The sequence below is a fragment of the Oncorhynchus masou genome, chromosome 25 (assembly GCF_036934945.1).
Source record: "Oncorhynchus masou masou isolate Uvic2021 chromosome 25, UVic_Omas_1.1, whole genome shotgun sequence".
In the NCBI taxonomy this organism is placed as follows: domain Eukaryota; kingdom Metazoa; phylum Chordata; class Actinopteri; order Salmoniformes; family Salmonidae; genus Oncorhynchus; species Oncorhynchus masou.
The window spans coordinates 41,731,721-41,746,169 of record NC_088236.1 but is presented as its reverse complement, the minus strand read 5'-3'; the positions used below and the strand labels follow the sequence as shown (position 1 = coordinate 41,746,169).

The following is a 14,449-nucleotide window of genomic DNA, read 5'->3' as shown; positions in this document are numbered from 1 at the left end:
ACTATCATGACTTTACCGTAAAGTGGATGTAAAATAGAGATGATAAAATGGCTTGAAAAGAAAAGCAGAATGCTGCACATCAAGATATCATTTTAGAAATATTAACATAGGGAACAACGTTCATAATAAAGCAATGCAACAGACACCTTTTTCATTTGGTCTTTATTTCGAAAATACAAGAGTAACACTTTCTAAAATTGGCATTTATTGTCCTAAATTTGCCCTCAATATGTTCTTGAATATGTGTCTTTCACAAAGGGGAATCTGAACTTGTTGTCATTGAAACCAACCAAATAGACAAATGGGGAAATGGTTCGGGTCAGTTTTCAATAGTATTCAATTTCACCATAAATAAATAGAGGGGAAATAAAAGGGACAATTTGCCCCCTATAAACACAAAACACACTTTAAAGCGGGAGAGTGACGTTTGTTACAATGGTATGCATATCTTCGGATTGTAACTGAAAACGTTGCCGTTCTCAAGCACCTACCGGGTACATTACATTTTGCAAACATGCACTGTATTTATGGGAAAATAAATGTAGGTATTTGTTTCATTGGTCAATTGCTGCAGTGCTTAATTTGAGCCGGGTCCTGTTGGAACAGGTTTGGCACCTCTCCGTTTTTGACATTTTCGTTCCAGAACCCATTTGCCAGGATCCAGTACATCTTGTGGCATGAACAATTATTTTCACTGTTTACAATGTAAAAAATATAATAAAAGCAATCTGAGTTCATTCAACTTTGACTCCTCTGTAATTCTCCTGCCCCGTAAAACAACGTAATGAGAAAACGTGCCTGATATTCTAAGAATGTGTCCAGGTTGGGCTGGCCCGGGTTTATGGTTTGCCCAACATTGTGCCCTATACCAACGCGTGACCATTGCTGTGGTGAGAGAAGGAAGCAAGTATCCTTTACATAACTAAAATGAGATTCACTTTCTATGATCTCTCTCTCCCTCTTTCTACTCTGATAGACATGAACCTTCAACTCTCTTCTATCCAGCTTTGCGCTTCATAATTTATTTCCTTATATAATCATAGCCACATGAAGGTTGCTGAAGGTGCCGCAGCAACACTGATAGATTGAAATAGTCTACATTTGCCAACGCTGAAGAATTACCGCTGTCTGTTTAGGACGAAATTAAACAATTCTGTATACTACATCAGGAGTAAAACTATAATTCACCCACAGAGGATCAATAGCTTATAAAAAAATACTGGCTAGGTGTGGATTGTGTGTAGCCGAACCGCAAGGCATGCCTACAGTCCGGAACGCGCGGGAAATCTTTCAGTGAACAAACAGCATGCAGGCAAAACAGACATTTCGCAATATTTAAAATATAATCGCGGGAAAACACAGTTTGGAAAGAAAATGGATCCTGTTGAAAAGAAGGCTAACCTGTTATCAACTTCCGAATAGGCCTATTGAGACAACAGCATTGTTTTACAAAGTAAAGCAAGAGAGAGATACGCTTTTTGGCCACGAGCGCATCGGCCATCACCGGCGAGTGAGCAGTACACCATTGGGAAAGTCAGTGAAACTGCAAAGCCTTTTTAGGACTATAATTTCCTCCTCATATTGTATACCATGTGTCTCCCCGCGCACACAGGCCTAGGCTATTGATTAATTCAAGACAAACTCATTTCTAGTGATCTCAGATTCTCAGTTTGTCCGTGTCAAAGTAGCCTGTCATTTCGATCATTCGTGAGGTATTAAAAATAGTATGCTAAAGTCTCCATTAATCTAATATGATGTAGAATTAATTTCATTCAATGTTTTAATAAAAGGCCACATTTTTCACGGACACTAAGCTCCATTCCCCCTCCATATGTAGAAATTATGCAAGCGCTTCTTCTCTTCCGCTCTATGCCAGTAACAAAAGCTATGATAATGCTGCATGGAATTTATTATTAAGGTGATTTTTTTTTCATGTATTCTGGTACATCAGAGCCCCGCAAGTCACCCCCCTCTCTGGCACACTGTTCTGGCACCTACCAATTTACAAATTAAGCACTGCATTGTTGATATAGTCCCAAAATGTTTTGCTGGTCAGCTATCAAGTTTTCAAGATATATAACTTTCAAAATACAGAAATACAGCTGGTAGGATGCATTTTGCATCATATTCTGCAAAACACAGCATCATATGATTCAAAATGCATCATACTAGCTGTAATTCTGAAAACTTGACTGCTGACATGCAAAACGTTTTGGGACAATATCAACAATGGACTAATGAAACAAATACCAGAAGATAGTCTTGGGGTGGAGTTTTCCATTTAGGCAAACAAGTCAATACTGCTGACACATAGGAAGAGTTCATCATACCATGATTGAGGAGGCTGTGCTAAACAAACCCCCTTATGACCTTATGCAGGCCACGGATATGCCTCTCTCTCTCTCTCTCTCTCTCTCTCTCTCTCTCTCTCTCAGGCCACGGATATGCCCCCCCTCTCTCTCTCACACTCTCTCTCAGGCCACGGATATGCCTCTCTCTCTCTCTCTCTCTCTCTCTCTCTCTCTCTCTCAGGCCACGGATATGCCCCCCCCCCCTCTCTCTCTCTCTCTCTCTCTCTCAGGCCATGGATATGCCCCTCTCTCGCTCTCTCTGTCTCAGGCCACAGATATGCCTCTCTCTCTCTCTCTCTTTCTCTCTCAGGCCACATATGCCTCTCTCTCTCTCTCTCTCTCTCTCTGTCTCTCTCAGGCCATGGATATGCCTCTCTCTCTCTCTCTCTCTCTCAGGCCACGGATATGCCTCTCTCTCTCTCTCTCTCTCTCTCTCTCTCTCAGGCCATGGATATGCCCCTCTCTCGCTCTCTCTCTCTCAGGCCACAGATATGACTCTCTTTCTCTCTCTCTCTCTCTCTCTCTCAGGCCACATATGCCTCTCTCTCTCTCTCTCTCTCTCAGGCCACATATGCCTCTCTCTCTCTCTCTCTCTCTCTCTCTCTCTCTCTCTCTCTCAGGCCACGGATATGCCTCTCTCTCTCTCTCAGGCCACGGATATGCCTCTCTCTCTCTCTCTCTCTCTCTCAGGCCACGGATATGCCTCTGTCTCTCTCTCTCTCAAATCACCCTTCAGTCACCCGCTTGTCACCAGTTGATCATGTCTCTCACATGTCCCCACAGCTTAGTGATCCACAGGTTGACCCCCAGCTCTGTCAGGTATTGCAGCTCGGGTGTGAGCATCTTACGGCACAGCTTGAGGTGGGCCTTGTCCACGTTCTTTTTCAGGTTGTAGCCCATGATGGACTTCTCCCCGATGGGCTGCCAGGGCTGCATGACTGTCTCCTGGATGTTATCTGCATCCACAGCATGCCCTCCCTCAATACAGACGGCCGCCATCTCTGCATTCCTCCGCCGGAGCTCTGTCACGTCGTCAGCCATCCGCTGGTGCCCGTATGCCTCCACCTTCCTCCAAAAGGTGGCATTGAAGTGTTGGTAAAGCCTCCAGTCCACGGCGTTCCACTCCAGGGCCTTGGCCCTCAACTCTGGGGTCAGTTTGGACACGGTGGAGCCCTTCCGGGCGTTGAGCTTGAAGAAGAGCAGGTCGTCCATCTCCCAACAGAGGGCGTCCATGAGCAGGATGAGGGACTCCTCAAAGTGCTCCACCAGCATGACTAGCTGGAAGCAGCCTGCGATGGCCCGGATGCCTTCCTCCACCCTCGGGTCGCCCAGCTCCAGAGTGTTGTCCTGCCCGAAGTCGAAGAACAGAAGATTCTTGAGGTAGAAGGAGTTGAAGCCATCAGGGTCAAAGTAGTGGCGGGGGTCACGCAGGAACTCCCCCACCTTGTCCTTGCCTGGTATTTTCCAGGTCATGGGAACCAGGCGGCCAAAGTAATGGAAGGAGGATTCAAAGAGCTCAGCCGGGTCTCTGAGGACGGTGATGTAGGAGGTGTCTGTGGGGAGCACCTTGGCCACCTCCGGTGCATTGAAGCGCATGTGGTTGCATATGATATTGAAGCACATGCCAGGCCTGTAGTCCTTGACCTGGGAGCGTTGGAATGAGGATGGGTAGAAGAAGTCGTTACGGCTGTCTGGAAAGGCAAACTTGAGCCTGTGCTTTTCTCCGAAGCGGAAGAGGATGTTGAGGAGCGTGCTGCTGGCCGTCTTGTGGGTCTTCATGAACATGACATCCACTTTGGGTGTGCAGAGGCCCGTCTGTCCCGTGGCATACTGGGAGCCATTTCTGAGTGGTGAGGCGTGGACTTGAGCCGGCCGATGAGCGCAGGAGTAAGGCACTGGCACCCTATGGAGAGCAAGCGTACACATACAGTAACAGTCAAAAGTTTGGACACATCTACTCATTCAAGGGTTTTTCTTTATTTTTTACTCTTTTCTACATTGTAGAATAATAGTGAAGACATCAAAACTATGAAATAACACATATGGAATCATGCAGTAACCAAAAAAGTGTTAAACAAATCTAAATATATTTTATATTTGCGATTATTCAAATAGCCACCCTTTGCCTTGATGACAGCTTTGCACACTCATTCTCTCAACCAGCTTCATGTGGAACTCACATGGAAGGCATTTCAATTAACAGGTGTGACTTGTAAAAACTTAATTTGTGGAACTTCTTTCCGACTTAATGCATTTGAGCCAATCAGCTGTGTTGTGACAAGGTAAGGGTGGTATACAGAAGATAGCCCTATTTAGTAAAATACCAAGTCCATATTTTGGCAAGAACAGCTCAAATAAGCAAAGAAAAACAACAGTTCATCATTACTTTATGACTTTAAGGATAAGTTTATTATAATAAATGCTTCACAGAGTTCGTGACACATCTCAACACTCAGAGGAGACAGCATGAATTAGGCCTTCATGGTTGAATTGCTACAAAGACATAACTACTAAAGGACACAAATAAGAAGAAGAGACTTGCTTGGGACAAGAAACACAAGCAATGGACATTAGACCGGTGGAAATCTGTCCTTTGGTCTGATGAGTCCAAATTTGAGATTTTTGGTTCCAACCGCCGTGTCTTTGTGAGACGCAGTGTAGGTGAACGGATGATCTCTACATGTGTGGTTCCCACCGTGAAGCATGGAGGAGGAGGTTTGATGGTGTGGGTGTGCTTAGCTGGTGATTTATTTAGAATTCAAGGCACACATAACCAGCATGGCTACCACAGCATTCTGCAGCTATACGCCATCCAATCTGGTTTGCGCTTAGTGGGACTATCATTTGTTTTTTAGCAGTACACTGACTCAAAACACACCTCCAAGCTGTGTAAGTGCTATTTTACCAAGAAGGAGAATGTTGGAGTGCTGCATCAGATGACCTGGCCTCCACAATCACCGAACCTCAACCCAATTGAGATGGTTTGGGGTGAGTTGGACCGCAGAGTTAAGGAGAAGCAGCCAACAAGTGCTCAGAATAGCTGGTTGAGAGAATGCCAAGAGTATGCAAAGCTGTAATCACAGCAAGGTTGGCTAATTAGAAGAAGCTCAAATATAAAATATATTTTTCTTTGTTTAACTCTTTTTTGGTTACTACATGATTCCATGTGTTATTTCATAGTTTTGATGTCTTCACTATTATTCTACAATGTAGAAAATAGTCTAAATAAAGAAAAAACCCTTGAACGAGTAGGTGTGTCCAAAATTTTGACAAGTAGTGTACAACACAACACATCAAATCATAAATATGATCTGATTTACCATTATGCAATGACGTAGAGGACCCAAAACTCATTTTGCCTCTCATAGTAGCCTATTACCATCATTCATATGGCAAATAAAGCAATCTGTATCATCCTAATACCATATATATTGCTACTGAATGTTGTTGATGCAATATTTACTGCAAAGGATGCCCAACAACTTCCCCGGGTAAAAAGTGTCTACAAGGTGCTTACTCGTGCAGGTTGAAGTGGACCTGTGGAGCAGATAGGCAGTAGAGCAGGATCATACAGCTGGTAAGTAGGGTACCCAGGACAAGGCCTTTGCACATCGACCTCCATTGCCTCCCCTGTTTGACAACCATGGTCCCAAATTGAGGGCTATCTGAAACAAAAAAAAGCAGTGTAAGTTTTCTACAGTGTACAAAAACAATAGGCTGACAGTCCTGAAATCAACAAACTCCCTTTTTTTTCATTGACATGGAGTCTGTTTGTCACTTGGATCCACTGTCTCCTGTTCCTAATTATTTGGGAACACACGTCTCAGCTCAGTCAAATGGTTGTTTCCAATGAGCACATTGTGTGCCTTTGGTAATGAAACAACTACTAGGTTTATGTTGAGCGAATGGCAAGAAATGTACATTCCTTGATCATTTGAACACACACACTGCATCCTTCATACAATTCCTTGAAAAAGGTGCAATGGGGAATTGTTCAAAGAAGAAACATGTCCCAGCACCAAATCATTAAACCTGTACTCAAGAATTTATCCTCATTTAAGTTGACATTCCGATACATAAGACAGGCTTAACAATGTATAAGTCTTATTGTAAGACATTGTGAGGGATCACACCTATTCTTCCAATTATAAAGCGTTGTACCTGCATTCTTTGGAAAGTGCTGCAGCTACACCTTTACTCTGAACACGGGCACGGTGTAGCCACACAACAGCATGGACTGATATACCCTGTGGTTCTGTGTCATCTGTCCCTTAGATGAATAATGCACGAGGCTGGAAAGTGATCCAGTACGGATCTGCAGCCTGAAATCAGATCGGACTACACAGTGACCCAGAACAAACTGGCAGCATTAAGTACGTAACGTGGGCCACCCAGTTGCAACCTAGAGCGTGCTCGAGCAACTATACCAAAGACAAACCAAGTCAAGGGAAATCTGTATCAAAATGCTCTTTATTTGACAGAAAGCTCCCACGTCTTTGTTGAAGTTTGACGTTTCCTCAATACTGAAATTGTCCATGAACAATTAGGTCTAACATCAGCTAGAATCACCATCCCCATTTTGCAGACATTTGTGTGATAAATGGTTGTTTTTTTGGTGGAAAAGATAACGTTCTGTAGCTGCTGGTCACTCAGTGATGGAGTTGAAAATGGGGCTATGTCTTCTGCTCCTTTGTCTGGGAGTTCCATGACGGGGCCATTATAGAGGCATGTGAGGGTGCATTCTGCCTGCCCTTAGAGTCAGCCCAGGCACTGGGATATATGGGAGACATTTAAGCGCTCGTCCCCCTGAATCATCATGTTTAACCTGCCAATGGACCTTGGTATAGATGTGTGCTTCGTTAGGCTGAGCTCTTACTCTGGCTCTGGGAAGGATGCACACCTTTGTTGGGAAGGTGTCTGTTATTTGCGTAATGTTACATGTGGTATATTGCATCTACCAAGTATTGTCTGATATGGGTAGGAGCTAAGAAGTAACAGTGACTTGAGAAAGTATTCACACCCCTTGACTTGTTCTACGTTATGTTGTGTTACAGCCTGAATTTAAAATGGATTCAATTGAGATGTTTTTGTAACTGGCCTACACACAATACCCCATAATGTCAAAGTTGGAATTTATACTAATTATTTAAAAATGAAAAGCTGAAATGTCTTGAGTCAATAAGTACTCAATCATTTGTTATGGCAAGCCTAAATAAATTCAGGAGTGAAAATTTGCTTAACAAGTCACATAATAAGTTGCATGGACTCTGTGGGCAATAATAGTGTTTAACATGATTTTTTTATGTGTAACTCGTCTCTGTACCCCACACAACAATTATCTTTAAGGTCCCTCAGTTTAGCAGTGAATTTCAAACAGGGAGGTTTGCCAATACCTCGCAAAGAAGGACACCTATTGGTAGATGGGAGAAAAAAAAGCAGACATTGCATATCCCTTTGAGCATGGTGCAGTTATTAATTACACTTTGGCTGGTGTATCAATACACCCAGTCACTACAAAGATACAGACATCCTTCCTAACTCAGTTGCCGGAGAGAAAGGAAACCGCTCAGGGATTTCACCATGAGTCCAACGATGACTTTAAAACAGTTACAGAGTTTAATGGCTGTGATAGGAGAAAACTGAAGATGGATCAACAACATTGTAGTTACTCCACAATACTAACCTAATTGACAGAGTGAAAGGAAGTAAGACTGCACAGAAGAAAAATATTCCAAAACATGCTTCCTGTTTGCAACAAGGCACTAAAGTAATACAGAAAGAAATGTGGCAAAGCAATTACCTTTTTGTCCTGAATACAAAGTGTTACGTTTGGGTCAAATCCAATGCAGCACATTACTGAGTACCACTCTCCATATCTTCAAGCATAGTGGTGGCTGCATCATGCTATGGGTATGCTTGTAATCGTTAAGGACTGGGGAGTTTTTCAGGATAATTATTGGCAAATGTTTGCAAAATCCAGGTGTGGAAAGCTCTTAGAGACTTACCCAGAAAGTCTCACACCTGTAATCGCTGTATTGACTCAGGGGGTTGAGTACTTACCTAATCAAGATATCTAATCACGATAGATTAGTGTTTTATTTTTCATGATTTAAAAACAAACAAATGTTCACATTTTTCTTCCACTTTGACATTACAGAGTATTTTGTGCAGAGGGTTGACAAACAATGACATTGACATCCAATCCCACTTTGTAGTAACAGCATGTGGATAAAGGAGTGTGAATACTTTCTGTTTTGTCTACAACCCCATTCAAATGGAATTGTATGGTGAAGGGCAATGGTAAAAGTTACTCTCTCCACAAATCGTATTAGCAGTAATGTATCCATTATCTAATGATATCATAATCTTCAGTCACCTAAGCACATATTGACATACTGTGCAAGAAAACATTCATGGCAATGAACCCCAAACAGAGACATTCAGGAAAACATTCAATGTGAGGGCTAAGTTGCTATGCACACCACCACAGTCATTGCCAATGCCCAAATAACTTATGTCTGAATGAAACCTGGGGTAGGTTAGGTCTGAGGAGCATGATTAGACACTAGCACAACCACTTCCACACTCCAATTCCAGGGGGCAGCAGCAACCAGGTCCAAATGCTCTGTCAACCCTTGGTAAAGTGTGCAGGTGTGGGCAATTAGGAGTTTAGTCAATCCTTGAGAGAGAGGTGGCTATAGAGCCTCTCGGCGTGACAGTTCTTGTTTTTTTAGTTCAATTCTTCAGTTTCCACAATGTACAGTTGTATTCAGAAGTTCACATACACCTTAGCCAAATACATTTAAACTCAGTTTTTCACAATTCCTGACATTTAATCCTAGTACAAATTCCCTGACTTAGGTCAGTTAGGATCACCACTTTATTTTAAGAATGTGAAATGTCAGAATAATAGTAGAGAGAAAGATTTATTTCAGCTTTTATTTCTTTCATCACATTCCCAGTGGGTCAGAAGTTTACATACAGTCAATTAGTATTTGGTAGCATTGCCTTTAAATTGTTGAACTTGGGTCAAACGTGTCGGGTAGCCTTAAACAAGCTTCCCACAATAAGTTGGGTGAATTTTGGCCTCCTTGCACGCACACGCTTTTTTCAGTTCTGCCCACACATTGTCTATGGGATTGAGGTCAGGGCTTTGTGATGACCACTCCAATACCTTGACTTTGTTGTCCTTAAGCCATTTTGCCACAACTTTGGAAGTATGCTTGGGGTCATTGTCCCAAAGTATACAATACTTCCAAAGTTGTGGCAAAATGGCTTAAGGACAACAAAGTCAATGTATTGGAGTGGCTATCACAAAGCCCTGACCTCAATCCTATAGAACATTTGTGGGAAGAACTGAAAAAGCATGTGTGAATAAGGAGGGCTACAAACCTGACTCAGTTACACCAGCTCTGTCAGGTGGAATGGGTCAAAATTCACCCAACTTATTGTGGGAGGCTTGTGGAAGGCTACCCTAAATGTGTGACCCAAGTTAAACAATTTAAAGACAATGCTACCAAATACTAATTGAGTATTTGTAAACTTCTGACCCACTGGGAATGTGATGAAAGAAACAAAAGCTGAAATAAATCATTCTCTCTCCTATTATTCTAATGTTTTACATTCTTAAAATAAAGTGGTGATCCTAAATGACCTAAAACAGGGATTTTTACTAGGATTAAATGTCAGGAATTGTGAAAAACTGAGTTTAAATGTATTTGGCTAAAGTGTTATGTGAACTTCAACTGTATCTTCTGAACTTAGAACTATAAGGTTCTATCTGAAAAAATATTATTCCAAGATAATTGGCTTTAGTGTTCCAAACCCTCATTTAGTTTGAATGTATTCTGTCAGCATTTTTTAAAACTTAACAACACGAATTGTGGGATTTGCAAACCACACCCCCCAAATATTCTAATGAGTCCCTGCCTCTACATTATGAAGTAACTGGGCTTGGTGTGGGCTATCCCTTGCCCATGTTTGGTTTGGTGTGGGCTGGCCCTTGTTGGATTTGGTGGGGTCCTGGCCCATGTTGGGCTGGTTCCCACTTGGCCAGTAGTTCCTAGCAGGTGGTATTTGGCCTTTCCACAGGGGGTACTTGAGCAGACTCATGAGACTGTAGGCTTAAAATGCACGAAAGGGTTTGATTAGATTTATTAGGATCCCTGTTTGCTGATGCCTATAGAGTACCACAGTATGAGTCTTAATACCCATAAAACCTAGCGGTCAAACAGGGAAATGGTTCCAATCGTATTTTCAACCATTCATTTTCCCATAAAGGATTTTAGAAACACTTAAAATAAGGACTGTGTTTCGTGAAGGCTAACCATGGAGTTGTGATAACTGTGTAAATCTCTCTAGGACAAGGTGACCTTTATCAATGTATTCACCTGTATTTACCCCCAAATGCTAATTAGCTCTTAATTTGTCTATCGTAAAGAACTACAAATGCCATGATGATCTGGGCGAGATTGCCGAATCGAGGCTGTTAGGTTCTAATTATCAGAGTAAGAACTCGGCGGACACTACGAAAGCTTTTAGCAAGTTTATCGTCCCCCAAAGGATCGAACAGCTGAACCGAAAAGAAAAAAATGTTCACAATAGCGGTGGTATATGTACCCCAATTTGAGGTGGAATCTCCTCCTTCTCTCCAAACACTACATCTCTGTTACTAGGCAGGAAATTAAGTGACGCGAGCTAAAAACTGTTCCTTCTCCCTTAACGTGACCTGACCTGCCCTCGACCCCCCTCATCACTAATCCATGGCTCTCTCCCTTTATCAATGCCTGACACGTGATCGTTTTCCCTACACTCGGTACATTCCAAGCTTAATTGCCCCCACCATATACTTTCCTCCTACAGATAAGCATTAACTTCTGGTGTAGCCCCTCTAAACCTAAGCACTCAGTATCTCAACAGGATACCTGATAATTAACCCTATTCCAAGTTTAGGAGTTAGAACCCAGAATCCATCAAGGTTTAGGTAAGAATTTCTGGATTAACTATCTAATGTTAGCTAAATGTAGTAATTAATAAATTGGCTACGTTTCTTTAAATGGACAATTCTGTGAACTGTCTTGTGAACTGTCTCTGTGAACTGTCTTGTTTAAATTGACACAATACCTGTTAGCGAAGGTGTCCGTTAGAGATGACGTGCAGGAGCTTGCAGTGATTTGATGCCTACTTTGATGCTTTTTAGTATTTTTGAATATGAGAGTAAATAGAGCCAAATATATTGATATAAGTCACCTTGTCCGAGAGAGATTTACATGGTTATCAAAATGTCACGCCAGGGTAAGCCTATATGAGACAAAGCCCTTACTTTAAGTGTTTCTAAAATGGGAAAAATGAATGGTGGAAAACCATTTGGAATCATTTTCCTGTTTGACCGCTCGTTTTGATGGGTATTATGACACCTCCACTGTGGGGCTCTATGGCGACAACTAGTCTTCAAGGATACTAATCGGCAGAGCAAAATGTACTTGGCGGTACAGTAACTGAAAAAGTTTGGGAACCACTGCGCTAGCCTGTGTTGTACTGGTGTGGGCTTGGTAAGGGGAAAGCCCATGAAGGGCTAGCCCATGTTGGGCTGATGGGGTTGTTGTGGGCTAGCCCATGTTAAGCCCATGCTAAGCCCCTGCCCACCAAATACCCAAACGGGGCCAATAGGGCCATGTTTGCTGGGTAGTCAGGTTACAGAACAATTAGGCAAGCCTGGGCCCCCTAGAACCAGTGAGTATAGTGTAACAGTATTATCAGTTCTGTAACAGGCCATATTGGCTGCTCTATCATTTGAAACAATTTTCTTCAACCCAAATTTCAGAACTCAAACTTGAGATAAGATATTTTAGTTGCACATTATGATCATTCTATTATACCTATGTCAAAGAATAAGACAAAAAAAATAGGTATTTAGAACCAGTGGTGGAAAAAGTACTAAATTGTCATACTTGAGTAAAAGTAAAGACACTTTAATAGAAAATGATTCAAGTAAAAGTGAAAGTCACCCAGTAAAATACTACTTGAGTAAAAGTCTAAAAGTATCTGGTTTAAAAAGTACTTATGTACAGTTGTGAAAAAAGTAATCAATTGTCATACTGCTATAGATCAAATTCCTTATATTAAGCAAACCAGATGGCACAATTTTTTACATATGCAGTATTTGTGTTTAGTGAGTCTGCCTGATCAGAGGCAGTAGAGATGACAACGCATTATATTGATAGGTGTGAATTGGACCATTTTGCTGTCCAGCCTTTGAAATGTAACGAGTACTTTTGGGTGCCAGGAAAAATGTAATGGAATAAAAAGTACATATTTGATTGTTGAATGTAGTGGAGTAAAAGTAAAATTGTCAACAATGTAAATAGTAAAGTGCAGATACCCCCCAAAACTACTTAAGTAGTATTTTTACTGAAGTACTTTACATCACTGTTTAGAACCATAAATCGGTCTGTAGTATACATTTCAATATACAAATCTGTGATTCTCTTTGTGAAAAATAACACTTACCCTTTTGTGCATAAATCCAGCAACTGCAGTTAGATTAAAAATGCCACTGAAGTTGAAACCTAGGACGGTTGTTTCTCCTCAGAGTGTATAGCAGTGAGTATAAGAAGAGCTGTCCGGTCCACTGGTGCCTTTTTCCTGCTCCCGTTGGATCGCACATGCTGTCACAACCCCACCACATAGTCCAGTACTTTCCTTATCATTACATATGACAGCCCAACGCTCCGAAGCCCATTCACCTGGCAGGTGCTCTCTCTCTCTCTGTATATTATGCAAACCTGATGTATCTGGCACCCTCCTCCTCCACTTTCAATTCTCAAAGTGATCAGGCTCCCTGTCAGGGGACTTGACACAGTGTGTGAAAGAGAGAGAGGCACATAGAGAAAGAGAGAGGGAGTGAGAGAGAGAGAGTGGGTAGAGGGACAGGGGAAGGGCTCTTTTCTGTCTCTATACAGAAGGCTATTGAGAGCAGACACTGGACTCAAGTCTGACATGCAAGCTGATAGGAGGGCTAGCAAATTGTTTAAAAATAACATGCAGAGAGCCAATGCACAAAGCCCACGATTGTGCCAACTTATCAAGCCTGCTCTGTTTCACGACCGTATTGTTCTGAAGACTACTTTAGCAAGCTGTGCATATAGATCATTTGAAAACAAAATGAAAATAGGATTAATAACATAATGAAGTCAGCAATAAGGCATGAGAACCCATGGATTATCATAAATACACACGGCTAAGGGATGTTCTTTGGCACAACATGAACAATAGGTTATAAATACACTGAAAAGACATGGGTATTGCATTTCATGTACACTTTGTTTTGTGGTGAACCCAGTTACATTACAGAACAATAGCCATAATTCATTTTTCAACTAAACAGCTGAACTTGAGGGATGGGCTTGAAAAATGTTCTGCTGTTCTCAACTGAAGGACCAACAGCTTATGTGTATTTTGAAACTATACATTGTTTGGGTTATGATATATGGATTCTGTACTAAGTTTGTAAGTTATATTACTTAAGAATCAAAGGTATATGTAATACATTAATAAGACCAAGTTATGCTGCAGCTGGCCCAGAACAGAGCGGCATGTCTTGCTCTTCATTGTACTCAAGAGGGCTAATATTAATACTATGCTGCCAATCTCTCCTGGCGAAGAGTTGAGGAAAGACTTCTTGTTTTTGTAAGAAACATTCATTTGTTGGAAATTCTAAAGTGTTTGCATAGTCAACTTACACACAGCACTGTCACAAGCACTTACCCCACCAGACATGACACCAGTGGTCTTTTCACAGTCCCCAGGTCCAGAACAAATTCAAGGAAAAGTACAGTATTATACAGAGCCATAGGTGCATGAAACTCCCTTCCACCTCATAAAGCGCAAGTGAAAAGCAAACCCTGGTTTCAAAAAACAAATAAAGCAACACCTCTCCCACACGTGACCTACAGTACTTGTGTGTATGTACTGACATGTATGTGTAACTGATAGATGCAAACACACGACATGTTAATGTTTTAAATGTATGTCAATTGTAGTCTTTGGTCTGTAATGTCTTGGTATCCCAGTAAAACTAGCTGTCGCCCATTGGCGTC

General features: G+C 41.8%; 1 protein-coding gene across 1 annotated transcript; it reads right to left on the bottom strand.

Moving 5' to 3' along the window:
* Positions 1–209: 209 nt before the first annotated feature.
* LOC135514360 (galactosylceramide sulfotransferase-like) lies at positions 210–13,192 on the bottom strand. Its single transcript, XM_064937800.1, has 3 exons — positions 12,861–13,192; positions 5,869–6,016; positions 210–4,254 (listed from the first exon to the last, which is right to left on the bottom strand). The coding sequence occupies exons 2-3, from the start codon at positions 5,994–5,996 to the stop codon at positions 3,099–3,101; spliced, it is 1,284 nt and encodes a 427-aa protein (XP_064793872.1). The 5' UTR covers positions 5,997–6,016; positions 12,861–13,192; the 3' UTR covers positions 210–3,098.
* Between the last annotated feature and the right edge of the window lie 1,257 nt (positions 13,193–14,449).